This window comes from Rhipicephalus sanguineus, chromosome 10, assembly GCF_013339695.2.
Source record: "Rhipicephalus sanguineus isolate Rsan-2018 chromosome 10, BIME_Rsan_1.4, whole genome shotgun sequence".
NCBI classification, from domain to species: domain Eukaryota; kingdom Metazoa; phylum Arthropoda; class Arachnida; order Ixodida; family Ixodidae; genus Rhipicephalus; species Rhipicephalus sanguineus.
In genome coordinates this window covers 120,495,880-120,515,439 of record NC_051185.1, presented here as the reverse complement: position 1 = coordinate 120,515,439, position 19,560 = coordinate 120,495,880, and the positions used below count along the sequence as shown (strand labels likewise).

The following is a 19,560-nucleotide window of genomic DNA, read 5'->3' as shown; positions in this document are numbered from 1 at the left end:
GCTGGGACCTTGCCGCCTCTGCCCTCGCTGCCGTCTTGCCTGCTGCTCCGGCCATGGCGAACGAGACACAATGACATCTTACACACCACTATCCTCTTTCATTTCCCTGTCCCCCACTCCCAAGACGCTGCGCCGTGCTCCCGACTGGGCTGCAGAAATAAGCGTCTCTTCCTCCACATAACCACAAACAACAACATATTGGCACGAATTCATCGCAATAAACGGTGTAATTCGGCCAAGGCACACATAAAGGTATGGGCAAGAACAAGCGCTGTGTGGTTAAGTGGGCTAGTTCTACAAATTCATCGTAGAAAACAGCGTGTAATTCTGGCGAGACACGCAGGTAGGTATGGACAAGAACAAGCGCTGTGTGGTTAAGTAGGCTAGTTCATATGAACCCATCGTAAAAAAACAACGCGTACTTCGGATGACGCACACAGCAAGGTATGGACAAGAACAAGCGCTGTTGTAGACTTTTTATAATCATTTTTGTAGTATTTTCTTAGCCGTTTAGCAAATTGTTTCATGATTCACCGTACGCTGTTTTCTTGTTTTATTTGTTGTTGTTTTTTTCCTTTTGTCGTTTGCTTCTTTCTATGTAAACCTGAAACTCTGATGTAATGTGCTGCTATTTCTTTTTATTTCCTAATTTTCTGAAGTTTGAAAATCAACGTTAAATTGCTTTAATATCTGTGCTCTGCGGATTTGCGATGCAAAGTGAAAAGGGTTAGGAGCCTCGTCAAGCTGCCAACATAGCAGCTTTTTGCTCTTATCCTTGCGTTTTGGTTCCGCAATTCTGTGAAGAAAATGCTGAATAAAACTGAACTGAACTGAACTGAACCGTGTAGATAAATGGGCTATTTGGTATGAATCCATCGCAAAAAACCGCGCGTAATTCGGACGAGGCACACAGAGAGGTATGGACAAGGAAAAGTGCTGTGTGGTTACGTGGGCTAGTTGTAGAAATCTCTCTTAAAAAAAAGGGCGTAATTCGGACGAGGCATGCAGAAAGGTATGGACAAAGAAGAAGAAGAAGAAGAAATGATTTTATTCATTCGAAAAAGATAATACATAGGAAAAATAATATACAGATGGAGGTCCCAAAGCTCTAGGCTGCAAGGGGACCTCCTGTGCTGGTTAAACAAAAGAAAACAAATCATGTAAAGCAACTTGGCAAACAGAAAAGGAAATGTTTCAAAGAATCAATAACACCTGACAGCAAATGAAATCAAACAATCAATCAGCAAAGAATCAATAACACTTGACAGCAAAAAACATGAAATGTATATACACTGAAGTACATGTTAGATGTTAAGCGAACGATACAGATATCACATGTGCTGAATAATAATGGGCAAAGAAAAAATATAAAAGTGGTATATCACAAAGCGAAACAATGTCAGACACATGATAATCAGCGAATTTGGTACAATACAGTACAAACATAATGGGCAAAACAGTTCCGATTGAACAGCATAAACTACAAGATTATTTAAACTTTAAGTAAATACGAAAATAAGTGCTTTTTAAAACTACCTATGCTTGGAGACATTTTCACGTCACTTGGAATACCGTCCCAGACGGAAATCGCTGTGAAGTTAGAAGTGAATCTGCCATAGTTAGTTCTAACTTTAGGTAACAGGAAGTTATTATTTGATGCAAATCGAGTTATATTTTGATTAATGAGTTGTTCTTTGTTGAAAACTATGAATGGCATGTTTGAGTGAAGAGAATTGTATGTAAGGGTTGCCATGTTGAAATGAAAAAGTTGATGAATGGTTAGAATACGATGCTCTTGTAAAAGAGCAGATGTACTACATCGTGGTGACTGAAATGTGATAGTGCGAATGGCCTGGTTTTGAACATATTGTAAAGGAGCCAGATGAGTGCTATATGTATTACACCAGGACGCAATGCAGTAAGTGAAGCGTCTGTGAACGAAGGCATAGTAAAGAGAAAGCAAGGTATTTAGACAAAAGTATGGACGTGCCTTGATGAGAATCCTGATGCCATAGGAAGCTTTTTGCTTTAGGTGTGAGACATGGGAAGTGTCCTTTAAGTTTGAATCAAGAATCACTCCCAGAAAACGACACTGACTGGAAGCTTTGATGGGATAATTATTGACCGTTATAGACGGAAATTCAACGACCTTTTTTGAGTGGGGTGAAATAACATAAAAACTGTTTTACTGGGGTTAATTTCCAATTAATTTTGACGACACCAGCGAATAATACTTTCAAGATCGCTATTAAGCTTAGAAGTAACACTATCAATCGAGGTGCAAGCAGTTAAAATCGTAGTGTCATTCGCATACAGGTGAGGTAGACAGTGCGATAGGTGAGAAGTTAGATCATTAATGTAAATGGTGAAGAGTAATGGGCCTAGTATTAATCCCTGAGGTACTCCCCTATTGACTAATTTAAAATTAGAAAGATGATTAGAAATGCTAACAGCCTGTTCTCTGTTAGTTAAGTAGCTGTGAATGAAGTTCAACGCAGGTCCTACCACACCAGCCGCGTTTAATTTAGTAATTAAAATTTTGTGAAGGATTGAATCGAACGCTTTCGTGAGGTCAATAAACACTGCTCCAGCATAATTACCTGTGTCAATGTAGTGTTTAATCTTATCCGTGAATGAAAACAAGCGTTGCGTGATTAAGTCGGCTAGTTCATATGAATCCGTCGTAAAAAAACATGCATACTTCAGACGAGGCACACAGAAAGGTATAGACATGGACAAGCGCTGTCTACTTAGCTGGGCTAGTTCATATGAATTCATCGCAAAAAACAACGCGTACTTCGGATGACGCACACAGCAAGGTATGGACAAGAACAAGCTCTGTGTAGTTAAATAAGCTGTTTGGTATGAATCCATTGTAAACAGCGCGTAATGCGGACGACGCACTCAGAGAGGTATGGACAAGGACAAGCGCTGTCTGCTTAGCTGGGCTAGTTCATATGAATCCAACGTAAAAAAGAGCGCGTACTTCGGATGACGCACACAGAAAGGTATGGACAAGATCAAGCGTTGTGTAGTTAGATGGACTATTTGTATTGAATCCCTCATAACAAACAGCGCGTAATTCGGACGTGGCGCACAGGAAGGTATGGACAAGAAGAAGCGCTGTACGGTAAGCAGTGCAGTGCAAGTTGGGAATAGCCCGTGCCTTTAAGCGAGCTATGGGGCTTCCTAAGCCTTACATTGAAACACCAACCCAGCTATCCAATATAACATCATCCACACAAGAAAGGAATGTGGTACACAGCCCCCTCTTTACAGGGCACAAACTGCATCGCATGCTTCGTTTTGCATCGAGTGCGACTTGCACGCTGCTTAATGCCAAGGCGCTTCGGTAAAACTGAACAAATAGCACTCAGTTTATTCTTTGTTGAAAAAACGACGTCGACGTCGTTTCGGGCGCGGCCACTCTCTTTAAGCTGTGCGAAATTCCGTGGATATAAGGAATAACCACAGAGGGCCACAGAGCGCCCGTCCTCGTTTGCTGTTTCTTCTGTCCATATTTAAATTAGCGCTGTGTTTTTAAAATGAGCGACTCGTCCGCCTTCTTGCCTTCGCCTTCCACACTGGCCAAATTTAGAACCTTTCGGGCAGCGGTGGAAATAGGAGAATCTGGATATTCTGCGTTTCGCAACTTGTGCATCTGGTTTGGACGCTCTGCTGCATAAGATGCTCGCAGGACCTGTTAACAGCGGAGCGAATACGCGACAAAGTAGTGCCATTTTTCAAGAGCTTGGAATGGCTGGAACTAAAATTGAGCAGACCTTTTAAAGACCGGGGTACATACATCCAGCATATGTGAGAGTCATGGAACGAAATTTGCACATCTAGGTACTGAATTCTGCTATCTTTTGGCATTTCAAAAGAGAATTTCTATCCTAGCGATTGTTCTCTGAATAGCTTCAGGGCATTCACGTCACGGCAGTTTAGGTTGCCGCTGCTAATAAAGGGCAGGTAATCTTCTACGTAGCGCCAAATTATTGTGGCAGGGCCACACACTTTTTTTTGTAAGGCCCGGTCGACGCTACCCAAAAAAAATACTGCTAAGAATAGGAGCCACTCGCGACCCAATCACGCTCCCGAGCGTTGTACATAGACCTTGCCTTCCCAGCAAATGAAAGTCGAAGAATGTAATAAGCCAGCAGTTCCATAAAGCCTTCGACTAAGACACTACAGCGCGTTGTGAAGGCAACCTCGTCGTTTAGGCCACTAATACACTCCTTGACGCATCATAGCAAAACGTCTTCAGGCATCGCGCAATAGAGGTCTTCAACGTCTATGCTGAAAGCCTTGAATCAGACTGGGCGCACATTTATCAAGAAATGAACAACGCACTATCAGCTAGGTATTACGAAAGGGTCGTGTACGTCTAACGCTTGAAGGTGAGCCTGAAGAAAACCAGACCTAAGGTGCAGTCATGTATTTCTTTCCGCAACAATAGCAACAATAGGGCGGAAAGGAATACAAACTTCGTGTGTTTTCGCAGCAAAAAACACACTTAAAAGAAGGCCCTCGCTATTTTTTACCTGAACTGCTTGCTTGACTAGATTATGCTTCGTCAGCAACTTGACAGCACTGGTTCTCAGTTGTTCAGGCTTGTGCCCTAGAAGACGAAAATTCTTATGTATCGCAGACCCGCCCTTCTCGGCGAACATGCCTTCGCTCGTAATTACAAAGAAACCCTCCTTATCGGCCACAACAGCACTAAGCCCAGACGAAGAAAGAAATGTTACGACCTGCCCAATGTGCCTATTGCTGGGGGGTGAAGCGTATCTTTGGACAAGACTTCTACGCATTCGGCAAGGAACACGGCAACTGTTCTGTTCCCAATACCACAGAAGAAATGTTTTAGGACGCAGTTACTCCACAGATGATGTTTTTGTCCCGTGTGCATTGTTATGCAGAATATAAGTATGCACAAATAAGTAATAAATCAATATATATATATATATATATATATATATATATATATATATATATATATATATATATATATATATATATATATAAGGGAAAAAAGCAATAGTATTGAGGTCACTGAAGGGTTAGGTTTCCGTCTAAGGCCTTGTTTGCGGCTTTTGGAGGCTAAGACAATTTCTGTGCGTAGATCTTTCTATGAGGAATCAGAGTGACCCCCTATGAGTACGAATAAGTGGAATGGGTAGATCGATATGCTAACATTGAGAAAAACTTACATCTAAACTCACCTCTGTCGAAACAAGTTATCTTGAAAAAGGGTACGACGATGGGCTAGTTGGTGTTGCATAGTGTGAAGTGAACGACAGCGCGTAAAACAAGGACGAAGAGAGAACGAACGACACCACGAGCGCTGTTGTTGTCGTTCGTTCTCTCTTCGTCCTTGTTTTACGCGCTGCCGCCCACCTCAAACAAGGTTATGTTGATTGCAGATCAGCAATCATTTTCCGTGGCATGATCAGTCAAAGCGTCCATTTATTAGGTGTAAAATGAAAACGCAAATAAAAAAGCATGGCTGAGATAGGAGACAAGAGAAATGCGAATACGCTGCTTAAAACCAAAACTCGCACTTGTTGTGTGGATTCATGGGTGCGCCCGCCGGGCAGCCAAAGGTCCACGAGAACTCGGGCATGTTCATGAGAGGCACAATGCACCGTGAACGGTATGGCGCGTAGCGCTTCCCGGGTATGCTGTGCTGAGCGCACCATTTCGCACAGTGGTTGATGAAGAACAGTTGCTTTGCCGACATATTTAGGCCGGCGAGTGTTTCAGCCTCGTACTCGGCGGACAACGAAGTGAAGGCCGTGTATGCGATCCTGGTTCCCACGAGGTCAGCCAGATTCTCGGAGTCGACCGTGTCGTTCAAAATCTCCTGCCGGCGACTTAAGGACAGCTGCAAATATCGGTCCCGCTATGAATTAGATGGTTATTGGAAGTGCAGCTCTAAAGCAAACACCTGATAAGGTACAATAGGCTTGCTGAGTTAATTTGGAGAAGTCCGAGTTTGCGGTGCCATTTCGTGACCCCGCGTACTCGAACGGCAGCGGCTGTGACATCACCAGTGGGGGCGTAGCCAGGGAGGGAGGGGGGTTGGAGGGATTCAAAATCGCCCCGAAAATTTTCAATTTTGCATGTGTATAATACACGCACACACACAAACGTACGCCGGAACATACGTAAAGTATGGTTGACTCCTCCCTCCCCCCTGCCCCGAACAACATTTCTGGCCACATTACTGATCACCAGATATTGATCATTTGGTTGAAATAGATGAAGAATAAAACAGCGCTTAAGACGAAACGAGACGAAGACGCAGACACGGTGCTGACTAACAACCCAGGTTTATTGCAAAACAACTGCAATATATAGGAAGCAGTTATCTGCGCAGAGCAACGAAACATAGGCACAAATGCACGTACATGTGACATAAGGCTATGTAACAATGATAATCAGCTTGAGCGCATTATCAGGAAGCTGTCACACTGGTACCCCATAAATATCTAATTTCACTGCAGTGAAGGGAAATAAGGTAAGCTTAGCCTTTCCCTTCACTGCAGTGAAATTAGATATTTAGGGGGTACTAGTGTGAAAGCTTCCTGATAATCTGCTCGAGCTGATTATCATTGTTGCATAGCCTTATGTCACATCTACGTGCATTTCTGCCTACGTTTCGTTTCTCTGCGCTGATGCCTGCTTTCCACACATGGGAAGCAGGTATCATTGATTTCAAGTAGACCTGTGCGCCTGTCCCAATGTCGCCAGCGGCGGCGCGCCGCTGTTTCCACCTCCGGCGGCGGCGCGTGAACGGCGCGGTGTTCATCGGATCGGCGGCGTCGTGGCGCAGTGTGGGAGGGGAGGGGGGGTGAGAGTGTGGGGAAATTTGTCCCTTGAATTTTGAACAAAATTTGCTTCACCGAAATGCCGAAGCAGTGTGAATGCGATAGCAACATGTCGTAACGTTATACGAAATAAGGCTGACAGCTCTCTCTGAGCCGGTCTCGCGTAACTCTACACAACGCGGGTGTATGGGAATACGGCCGCTCCCGCGAGAAAAGCGGTTTTCGTGCAGTTCCTCGTATTCGTGGTGACAGCACGAAGCGGTGAGATCACACCGCGTAGAAGGGTATACGTGCACGCTCATGTCTGCCGAGTTAGCGCGCGCGCCAGCGCTCACGACCGCGCCCTTATTGGCCACGAGATCTTGGAGTGGCGCCTTCTCGCGTGTGACGTCAGAGCGGGGACCCCGCTCTCAACCGCGCTGCAGCAGCCGCTGCACCTGTATGCGGATCGTCTGCTTCAGGCGGGAACTTTGTCGAACGAACAGCCTCGCGACGGTCAACTAACGCCTGCAACGAATGTTTTCGAGTGTAATCTTGAACTCGTTTTAGTTGCGGCCCAATCGGCAGAGCCAAGAAATCCCCCGGATGGCCGACGAGTGCGCCGATGCCACCGACTGCATTGCTGGTAAGAAAGTGAAACTATGTGTGAGTGTTCTCGCTCGTTATCTTGTTTCCGCCGTACGATACTAATTAGTTTGGGTGTTTCTTTCGATAATTCAGTAAGCGTGCCGTTCTCCAGCATCAAAAAGTATGTAGATAAAGCTTGTGAAAGGTCGCGGTGCCTTATCGAGGGCGAGGCGGTGTACGACGCAGGCCACGTTGTTGAATGCGCGGTTGAGGCCGTCAACGGAGATCGCATCACCGTCGCAGCTCTCGTCCTGCAAACAAGTGCGCAAGTGCCGCCTTGTTGAACACCCTCCTGCCGATGCCCATGATCGCAGTTTGTCGCGTATTGTTGGTTCAGTGACAACGATATTACGTCGTAGTTCATATTAACACACACCGGGCAGGGCCGTGGCATGGGTATTAAAATATAACAAATAGTTAATCGCTGATTATACCACGCTCAAGGCCACAGAAATTAACGTGGCAAAGGCAAGCTGGGTCGAGTTTCACGCCAGGTGAAAACTTTTAGAGAATGTGCTCTAAACAGCGGCAACAGGTTTCGCTTATGAATTTTGTGATAAGCAGTCCGCTTGCGCGCGCTTGCCTTCATAAGTAAATTACGTATGTACACCATCCAAATGCAGCCGTACTCTCGGATATGTCGCGCCGCTCAGCTGAGCTCCCGAGGCGCGCTTTCCTGCGAGGCGATTTGGAGGCCGCGTCGTCGGCTCCTTGTCTAGAGGCCTTCGCGGCAGGTTGTGGAACGGCACCGCACCTGGTGTAAGTCGCCTATGCTTACAGTCTGCGTGCAATAAGCGGCTTAAAGGGGCGGTGCCACCAAATTTGTGGCTTGCGCGTTCTTTGCTGTAAGCGTTTCCTATAGCTCCAGGAAGCATGATGCACGCACCAAGATTCATGTATTCTCGCTAAATAATTTAATATCGCCTTTTGAATTGGACAACTTTCGGTTTCGGTTTCTGGGCGCCGAGGTTGGGCAGTGACGTAGAAGTGTAGGAGGCGTGGTCACGTGACCACACAAGGCTGTGACGCACATAGCCAGGAAGCGATCGAAACTCGTCGAGTGATGTAGCAACCGATGCTTTGCCGGTACTATAGTGAACTAGAATATATTCTAGTTCACTACAACCGGTACGTACGTTGCGGAGGTCCGGAGGTCACTCACGTTGCTACAGCAGATTTGGTGTGACGTCACTACAACTTTCGTTGCCCATCCTACAGATCTACGTCAGTGTTGGCGCGCTAGCGATGGGTTTCGATCGGGAGAATGAGCATTTAGGTACACTTTGGAAGGGAATTAAAATATATTCTAAACGTTTGCTGTGTCCGACCCTTCGTGTGGAATGTCCTTGCATACAGAGGAAACCCACAACAGGCTTGTTATAGCCTCGAAATTTGATGGCACCACCCCTTTAAGTATTGGCGAGGCGCTTAAACGCGGTCACAAGCTTACCTAAGAGTGGCGCGTACGGTGGGTAGCAGAAGTCGTTGTCCGCGAAGTGCTTGCTGCACACGGTCAATGAAGGCGTGGGGCGCTTTCCCATTCTGAGTTTGACTATCATTTCTTCTTCAGCTTTGAGTCCTTAGGATAGTTGTGAAAGCTTTTCACGAGTGGACGAAGTACACTGAGGCACAGAGCAGTACTTCTTCATCGCGCAGCACTCGCCGCGGAGACAAGCGGCCGCAGTTCTAAGAAACAAAGAGCTGAAGTTCTAAATGAACGTTAAAAGCAGACCCACGGTTGTTCGAACAGCGTCAGTAGCCACCATACGCAAGATAACCAATTGAACTGCATTTTTGCTGAGATTTACTACAACGGTGGTTTCAACACGGCGCCGGCCTACGTAGCAGACGAAAGCGCGCGATTCCCCGCTCTGACGTCATACAGGCGCCGTTCGCAGCGCCGCCATCAGTCGCACACCAGGCCAATAGTCAAAGTTCGTTGCTGCTCGAGCCACAAAGCCCCCCTCTCACCCGGCGTTCCTTCATGCTCCTTTGCCCAGCGAAAAATGGGCGACGCGTTTCCTTTCTGCTTGAGGAACAACCGACGGCAGGCCTCGCACGTGGTCCGATGTTATCGCATGCGTCCTCCGTGCGACGGAGATGGCCAGCTTGTTTCATCTCCGCTTCAACCGTGTTACTCGCCAGCGCTCGCGAGCTTTTACTAGCGGGTAGAACATGCGATGCGTGGAGCGATGTTATCGATTTGGACTTTATAGGGAACATGACAGCGACGGTGAAAACCTGTCCAGAGTGTCCATATATGCTATCGCAATAAAAAAAAATACAACCATGGAAGCGCGATCGCCTTTTTTCCGGAGAGCTGCATCGTCTACGCTGTGAAGAGTTCATCCGTTGGAACAACCAAAAAATCCGGCATCTTCATTGGTTTCGTTCTCGCCTTCACTACCCTTCTTAAGGGCGATATCTCCCCGCCATTTATTTATTCATAAAGCACGCGTGCAATGTCAGCACTAGGCGTTGAGCCTTTCAGGATTTCGGGCTTCTCTGCTACACCGTTATCTTCGTTTGTGCAGTCGGAACGGAATGGAGCGAAATCAATTGATTGCGCACGATATATATGGGCACGCGAGACAAGCAAGAGCGGGTGGGCGACTGCATGGCAAAGCAAGGCGGGAGACAATTCGCAACTGATATTTCTCGTGTATGGACCAGTCGAGAGTATGTACCCTAATGATGTCACGTGAATCACCGTTCTGTCGTCACGAAGTGCGCCGAAAACACGAGAAACGCCAAGAGAGAATAACTCGCTCGTTTTTTTTTTTGTATTTTCAGAGGCTGTATTGGGGCCCTTTAAAAAGACAGGGGGTGCAAACACGGACACAAGAGAGTGGTCAAGACGCCAAAAATGCCGCTAACAACTGAAAAATCATACAGCGACGAAAGAGAAGGTAGACACAAATACTTATCCGCGCATTCCCAGGCAAGAGGCAATACCTATCAATCAGGCGCGAGTGATGGTCTTCGTGAGAGATAACTGTTCACTCTCTCGACTTCTCTCGTGCGCCCGTGTTTGCACGTCCCCTCTTTTTAACGTTAATGCCTACCAACTAGGTCAGCTAGCTGTTATTCTATGTTTTTCATTGTGTTCTGCATCTATATATCAATTTACTCGAGTAAAAATGGAAGGAAAAAAGTGCACTAACGCATCGATATATATTACTTATCTATTTTATTTATCTATGCAGAGCGGTCGAACACAAGAAGATTCTATCGAGCGAAATGGGACGCCGCCCTATAAAGCAGTGATGCTACCGAGGACTTCTGATTTGGAGCAATTTTCGGAGCAGCAAAATTTCCGTTTTGGAGCACTTTGGAGCAGAAAAATTGTAATCTTGGAGCACTTTGGAGCAGATAATTTTACATCTGGGAGCACTCCGGAGCAGCAAATTTTACATCCTGGAGTACACTACAGAAGCATATTGCATTAACATTCAAGCACCTAATAATTATTATGGGGCTCTTATGAAGCCTAGAAATATTTCGATTCATTGCAAATCTCGTGGAAAAAATCATCTCAGGCGAGCTCCATACTTCACTGGCTAATGAAAAAATAAGGACTCATGCAGTTGAGTGTTCTGGATTAACCTCTTCGTCGACTATTTTCGACACTAGCAAATAAACAGAATACCGGATCAATAAAATTGCACTTTATGAAATAACACTCTAAATACATCTATGTGGTTATCAGCAGACGTGGTAGACAAACGCCGTGATGTACAGCAGTGCCTCAATGCCAAAGAGCCACACTATCCCTAATGCATTCCCCTAAGAAGACTCCAAGGAGAAAGCCACGTTATTTTTCTTCTCGATCGACGGGTTGATCCTCTCTGCAAGCTTTCTGCACCTCACCTGGTTTTGCGATAGCTCCATGATCGGCGGACCGATCACGGAAGCAGTGTAAAGCGACGATGTCCTGCGATGACGTCATCACGTGACATCACAATATATGACGCCATGATAACGTCACAAGCTTTGACGATCTATGACGTGATGATAACGCCATCACATGTCGATTATTTTTTGCATCAATCGATTGACGCCGCCGACGGTCAATTTTCGTGTTTGATAAAGCATCTAAGGCTTTCCCATTAATATTTCGTATTGAACGTTAACAGCCTGGCCGTTAACAACCTGGCCTTACATAACAAACTGTCCTCCACCATGTCACCTCTGTGCCATGCGCGAAACAGCTTCGCTTATCATCCACTTCACATAGTTAAATGGCTCCTCAATTTTTTTTTCATTTTTATTGTGATAGCGATTATACGGGCACTCTCGGCGGATTTTTGCCGTCGCCGTTGCCGTAATTTTTCGTATAAAGTCCAAATTAATAACATCACCACGCGCATTCTAGCCGCGGGTAAAAGCTCGCGAGCGCTGGCGACGAACGCGGCTCAAGCGGAGATTAAACTAGCCGGCCGTCTGTCTCCGTCGCACGGAGAGTGCATGAGATAACATCTTCCCGCGTGCGGGCCTGCCGTGGATTGCTCATCAAACAGAGAGGAAACGCCCCGCCCGTCTTTCGTAAGGAGCATGAAGGGACGCCAGGGGAGCGGGGGGGGGGGGGAGAGGACCGCATCGTTCGAAAGGCGCAGTCGCTTGCGCGCGCGCTATCTCGAGGCATCAGGAGACGGCTCGTAAACTTGCTGTGCTCTCAACGCTTACTACGCGTTTAGAGAACTCAGAGCACGAAAACGCTTCGCTTCCTGGAGCGGCCATATTCCCTTAAAGGGGTACTGACACCTTTTTTCGAAGGCGAGTTTACTCTACCACACCAACCTCCTGCATGCAGAGACGGCTCTGATTAAGTGTGGAGCTCAGAAAATGCTGATAAGGTATTTTAATTTGATATTAAAATTAATTTTTCCATGGCGCACCTACTGACATCGACACTAGCTTGACGTCAGGCTACAGTACAAATTCTGGTGACCTCACGCAACAGTCCGGCTAGTTGTGATGACGTTAGGTACCAAAACTTCCAAGATGGCCGCTTTGCGTCATCAAAACTTCCAAAATGGCCGCTTGTGCCTCACCAACGGAGCCACAGCGGCCGTGGAAACGTCACTGTATATTGTGCGAGCACGTGACGAGAAGCTCATACCATGTTGTGACGTCAGGGTACAGTAGGAACCGAAACTAGCTTTTAAAAACACACTCTAATTACTTTTTCAGGGCGAACTCGCGTTTAGCACTGCCTTTTCAAGGCTTTTGAGGGCTTGAACTTTCATTTGACGCAAAAAAAAAAAGGACAACTGAAAATATTCGTGTCAGTACCCCTTTAAACCAGCGTTTTGTTGAGTTACGCGAGATCGGATCCAAGCGATCTAGCTGCTAGCCTTACTTCGCTTAACAATACAATTTGTTGGTATCGCATTCATTGCTTCGCCCTTAAGCGAAACTGTGAGTTCTTTTTTATCCGTCCGCTAGTGACCCTGGAAAGCGAGGGGCGGACGTGTAACATGGCGTAGCCACTTCACTGTAGGCCGTCAGCGATGGTTCCGCTACTGACAGCTGCCCATTTGCGGCTGCTCCGACCAGGAGATATGCTTTTATTAATGAGATGACATTTTAAAAAAGAGCTAGCAAAAACTTCGAATTGGAACCCTAGCACGCGAGCTCAAAAGGGCAGGGCCTTTTAGGGGCTATTTACCGCAGAGTGATTACAAACTTCGGATGTGTAGTGGAAGAAATTACGAAAGAGCTCTTCTGAATGAAGATCCATGGACAAAGTATATCCGAGGAGAAGTGTCAACGCGTTCCCACCGTTCGCGTGCTTTTCCATAAACGCGAAGCAAGGAAAATTCGACATTGTTCCATATCCCCCGATTTCATTCCGCGATGTCCAGAAACAGAAGTGACAGACATTTTAGCGGCACGCATGTAGTCATTACTGAACATTGCTTTCCTTACGTGCCATGCGACGCTTGAAACGAGCTATCAGCAGCGTTTCTGGAACAGACGACGTTCGCCGATGAATCGCCGTCGCACTTTCTCGCTACCGATACGCCTATAGACGTCACGAGCCTCTGTGGAGAGCGCGTTTTGCTGTCGAGCCGACTTGCAGAACAGAAGCTGCGTCGGCACCGTGCATGGCATCGTGACTTACTCGGGACGCACGCGCGAGCGCTATTTATTCAGCGCAATAAGTCTTCGTCCGTGGTTGTGACTTTGGCAGCTCCAAGATCAAGCTAGACATGTTCTGACGCGCCGGCGGTGCGATTGCCGGTGATAGACGCCCCAAAACCCGAGACTTTGGCGCAGTTTGGCGCAATTTTCGTCGATATTATCAGGATGGCGCAGTAAATACAATTTGGCGCACTTTGGCGCAGTTGGCGCAGGAGTGGAATCACTGTTTAAAGGGACCGACAACTACCCAGAATATGAAATGAGTTGACTCCACTGATGTAAAGATTGTCCGTTGCACTGACTCAAACCAACCCTGTTTTTTTCGTGAGAGTTGTATTTATATTTTTATTTCTTAATTGAAAGTCGCGAAAAATGACCTGTGGCGCCTCTGGCGGCAAAAACATGCATGATCCGATGACGACGGCCACGTGACCGTTGATTGCTGTAAGCGGTCGACGATTTTATTGTTAGTATTGAAATATTGTACGTTTCTTTATATTAAAAGGTACTACTCCATAATAATGTACATATAGGCCTGCGTTAGTAGTATGCATTAAAGTGGCGCTGCCTTCGCGTGACGTAATGATCCCATGCTCGTCAGCGCGTCTTGAGCAACTTTTCAGCGTGCTCATGCAACCGTGCACGCAGTTTTCAGGTCGCTAAGATTTTGGAGCGACATAGTTTTGCTACCTACACTTCGTCTCAGAAATGACGCGCGCTGCTACTCGGTGCGGCCATGCGTATGCACAGTTACGTTTTCGATTACTTGGCTTGGCTCGTGTATCGAGAGAGTAACGACGCCGGGACAAGCCATCCATGACAAAGGCGCGGGCAACCTTAGGCGCAGGCGCACACAACGCTGTACAAATACCGGGAAAGTGTATAAAGCCACACATCTAATTGTAACAGCTTGCTATTTTCAAAACTGGTTGGAAAGCTTAAAATAAATGTGGTTAAGCATAGCTACAGTAACTCCTGCGAAAGCAGAACAACGACAGCTTTCACAAGGGCTAGCGGCATCGCTATCAATTCTCAGCGTTGCTGGAGCAAGCCTCCATGCGTGTTTGGAGCCTTTCAGATCGAAAAATACTGCTTTTAAAATAACTACGTGCTTTTCGGATAAACCGCTGCAGCTACAAACGCTACGAAGGGTGAGCTTCCTGTCGCGCCGTAAAAAACTGGGTCGAGAAAAATCAGTTGTCGGTCCCTTCAAGGCTGGAGGACACTGCAGCGTTTAGGTCAGGCAACACTCGTAAGACTTCCGGAGGACAGAAAGATACCACAACTTCCGAGGAGCTATTCTCGATGTGTCCATCTAAACGAGATGCCCACAGTCCATTTCGGCAGAGCGCATTCAGTTACTAGAAATAGCGGTAAGCCGGGATGTCACTTCGCTCTTGACCACGTCGACGCACTCTCGTGATCACTCTCGCAACTTTGGCGGCGGCACGAGCGGCGTCAGCAAAACAGGCCGGCGGCGGCGCACAGGTATAACTGCAAGTTCACCGGACCTTCAGAACTTCCTTTTAAATGATACATACATACATACATACATACATACATACATACATACATACATACATACATACATACATACATACATACATACATACATACATACATACACACACACATACATACACACACATACATACATACATACATACATACATACATACATACATACATACATACATACATACATACATACATACATACATACATACATACATACATACATACATACATACATACATACATGTGTGCTTGTAGTAAGTAGATAAAGCTACTCACGACTGATTTATGCGATTTTCGCAAGCAGATCGCCCTTTCTGTGTAGGCCTTCATGAACGCGTCCGTGACCCATGATTCACGGTCTATGCTTTGTACGTCAAAGGCGTGCATGAGCTCATGCGCTACTATCTGCAATAAAAAAAAACAGTGTCAATGAAGAAAGACACTTCATGCATCGACGAAGCATGATGAGCTGTTTTTGAATGGGCACTAATAGAGGTTACATTTTTATGCATTATTTTACACGAACAAGCTCGCCGATTTTATTTTTCATGTGAAGCAAGATACTAAACTGTACAGGCGCGGAAGAGCTGCGCCAAACTTGTTTACCTGCGCCATCCTGCGCCGAATCACCCCTGCTGCGCCAAGCTCGTTTATCAGCGCCGTGCTGCGCCCCAGCACCCGAATTTAGCCGCAAGGTGGCACAGCCATCAAGCCCCGTACCCAAAAACACGGCTCAAACATCGTGCTTGCGGTTTCATCAAAACAGGTATGATTTCGGCTTCATCAAGGCTGTGATCGGCTGAGGACATACCGTGGCGCCACCATACGGAGGCATTTCTGTGACGTGCAAGGTTGGATGGCTCCGCCGGCCCTCTCCCGCACAGCCCGCAGCCGCTTTCGCGTCTCCCTTATTATTACGCTCGTTGCACTTCCCTTCGATGAAATCAGTAAAATACTGCGCCGGCTTCGTCACTGAACATACACAGTGCTAAATACCTGCTCTGAAAGAATGTTACGCTACTCATAATACCTTAGACAACGCCCTGACTGCCGACGTCGTCTGAAATGGCCGCTTACATGGAAGCCACGGGGGCCGAGTGCGCTACTTTTGTAGAAGGTTACAAACCATCATGTGTCGAATTGAAGTATCAAATGTGCTTTAGCGGGTGCTTGCGTCTAATACACATATTTTTGATCCAAGAAATGCGTGCAACCATGTAACTTCATTCATTGTATGTTAGCATCTAAAAACGGGCCATGGCTGACACAAGCATGCGCACATTTACATTACTGTTTAGCACACCTATCTCTATGAAGCACGACGCAAGCGGATTCCCCGTTTTGTGGAAAGCAACCAAGCATACTTAAAGCTGCATGCAGCCGCGCCCTTTCTGATATGATTGCAGGCAAACGCAAGAGAGCCATACGCACGCGCGTGCCTCATTCAGAATTGTAGCTAGATAACATTTCACATAAGCATAAGTTTCTCTGCGGCAAGATCTAAATATGTACCTGTTGCTCCTTATTGCACAAATGCTCTACGGTTGTCCCATGGTGCACTTTCGATCGCCATCGAGCCACATAGGGATGCAAATTTTCGATCATTGGCTCAGTTCTCCAGCTTCTACAAAGGGGTCAATCGCGATCGAAAAATACGGTCCCGATAGGGCTAGATTGTGACAGAAAATGCACTATGTGCCAGCCGGCCGTATTACTTTGCGCACTCGAATGAGCATGCTGCAAGGTGTGGATTGCCGTGGTCGAAATGGCAATGTTATGTTTCAGCTAAAATACCAGCGTCCAGCCTTTACAGCTTCATTGATAAGGAGTATGACACTTCGCTGCTGCTGTTAGAAGGTGAATCACTGTCACATGAGGACAATTAAAATGGACACCCGAGGGGGATGGGGGGTACGCAGACTGGGGTGGAAGTTTCATCGGCGAGACAGGTAACTCTCAGCAAAGATTCAAGCAGCACATGTATGATCTAAGAAAGAAGGTTTCATCGAACAGCAATGGCCGAGCATGCAGAAGCAACTGGCCACGAAATAGACTAGAATAGGACAAGAAGAACGGAGAGAGAAAATAACTGGACTTCTCGGCCTAATCTTGAATCTCTGACAATCCGAACAACGGCACACACGCTTAATCGTAATGACGGCAACTTTCCACACGTGTACGCATGTTGCTCATATTTTCAACCATACATAACCGGACTGTTTGCGCATTCATTTATCGTTGTGAAAAAGGCTCCCGTGCGGGAGCAGAAACGTCTTGCTTTTATGTGAACATTCGTGATCGGTGTCCATTTTAAGCTTTTAACCCCATGAAATAACAATAAAAAAAGACAGGTGACAGCGGCATCATGCTCTTACAAAGCAGGGTATAAGTGAAAGCTAACGCCTGGTTCCTTCGCGTACGTATAGCGCACTGTGGCACGGAGCAGGAAAGTACCAGGCCGCCGGTAACGTTTACGGCACTTTTCCGGATTGTGTAGCCTCTAGGGTTCCGTAGACATAAAGTGGGAGCAAAACAATGCTGTTCAAAAGAGAAAACGCCACGAAATCGCGGTCAAAAACAACGCATTCAACCGTCCGCTTCCCTTCGCCAGAGCGAGGTGAGATCACGTGATCCAACCCTGCCCGCCACAGCGATTGTAGCGCCCGCGTGTCCAGTGGTGGGCCTCGCGCCCAATACGGCTCCGGTAGCTACGTCTATTGAATAAGCATAGTATACGTTAGACAGTGAACATAAACGACATATTTGGTAGTACGAAGTCTGTGGGGCGTACTTGCAGTGCCTCAGCCGGGTACTCGAACGAAAGGTTTGGGGCCACAGGCTATGTGATACTGTCTCAGATGCAGCATTCTATGCAAAATGAAGTGGTGGATGCTGCTTAGACCTGATCTGCACCATGTATGTATGATCATACCTAAGTGCGGGGTACAAACGAAAAATAATCCACAGTTTCACCGGAATGGCGAAGCAATTAATGCAATAACAACACACTGGAATACCATGCGAAGTAAGACTAGCAGCTCTGGAGGCCATGGGCTTCCGAACTGCGGGATCCTGTCGACCAGCCTTGGCGTTTAGTTTCCCCATGTCTCACGTGCAGCAGCACGTTACGCTTTCTCTTCGCGATGACGAAAACCGTTTTATTAAAACGGCAAGCGTCAGAGGAGCTTACCTCGCCTCCCTTAGATGACACCTAAAAGTCACTAGGCCCTAGCGGCATCTTCGGCTTGCCTGAGGACCTGTACTTGGTCTTCGCTTTCTGATCTAAGCAAGGCGGTCTCCCTCGGCTCTGCGTTTATATATGTGCTGCTAGGCCCCTTCACTATGTTGGGGCAAGCCAGGAATATTACTTGAGGTGCGCCCGCGATTGTAATCTTTACATCTGTCTGAGTATTGTTCTGGGTAACAATGATGATAAGAGATCGGGTTTGGGCAGCTGTTTTCTTTTTTTAACATGGCAGTTTTTATGCCGGGGTCCACTAAGAATTTAGTGACGTATTTCCGTCGCGGATATTACAAGGAATCGTGTGAACATATGTAATATAGCGTCGTAGAAGAGTAAAATAAAAACCAGGTGTCACACAATGAGAATTTCGCAACGAGTGGGTCATTGAATGCTTCCAACCCATTATAAAAGGCTCAGCCATAATTCTTCATCGGGATCAGCCACAGCACTAAGTGCACATAATGCCTTACAGATGTGTAGCGGTTACCACGATTCTCCGAAGAATGACGAATAATGGCATAGTGGGTGACTTCCTAATTCATGAAAGTTGCGGTGGTTTATGGCTTAGAAGGTACCTCGCATGTGTACTTTTATTAGTTGCCCCAAGAGCGTTGAGAACGGGCTTTAGAAAGGCCGCTATTTCAGCTTTCGCTGTAATTTATTTTTTTCAGAACGGCGGTCGTGCACATCAATGACGTGCTGCTTCTGAGATCGTGCTCACTTCCTTGACACAAAGCAATGAGCCCGCTGAAAAAATTCGTGAGGGACTTTTGAGAAAATAAATAGATGACTTTGAAGGGTGCTGTTTTGTGTTAGTCGGTACTTCGAACGTTTTTTTCGAAGTAGAGAACATCTTTTTTTTTCGAAAGTAGAGGCTTCGGATTGGAATTCCTTGGCTAGTGAACTGTCTAGGAGTCTTTTTCTAGTTTCGGTTAAGTGTATTCTAGTACACTCTAGTTTCGGCTTCGTTCTTCGCGCAGCAGCTGCATCCCGCCGCAATAAGGCGTACGGTGTCCTCAAGCTTGAGTAGTGGGGTGCGGCATAAAACATTCAAGCGGTCTCTCTGTTGTGCAAGGTGACCGAAGCGCGCTAGGCTTCTTGGTTCCCGACGACCTTGCGGCTTTGCAAGTTTTATTGGAGAATTTCGTCTAGGCGTCGTTTACGCGCCGCTCCGCCAAGCGTCCGATGTCA

The 19,560-nt window shown here is 46.6% G+C and overlaps 1 protein-coding gene across 1 annotated transcript in view; it reads right to left on the bottom strand.

Moving 5' to 3' along the window:
* Positions 1-5,545: 5,545 nt before the first annotated feature.
* Positions 5,546-19,560, bottom strand: part of LOC125760303 (endothelin-converting enzyme homolog) — a 98,934-nt gene continuing 84,919 nt past the window's right edge. Inside the window, exon 6 of the mRNA XM_049420183.1 lies at positions 5,546-5,887. Within this exon, the coding sequence (XP_049276140.1) occupies positions 5,546-5,887 (342 nt within the window). The remainder of the gene's footprint in view (positions 5,888-19,560) is intronic.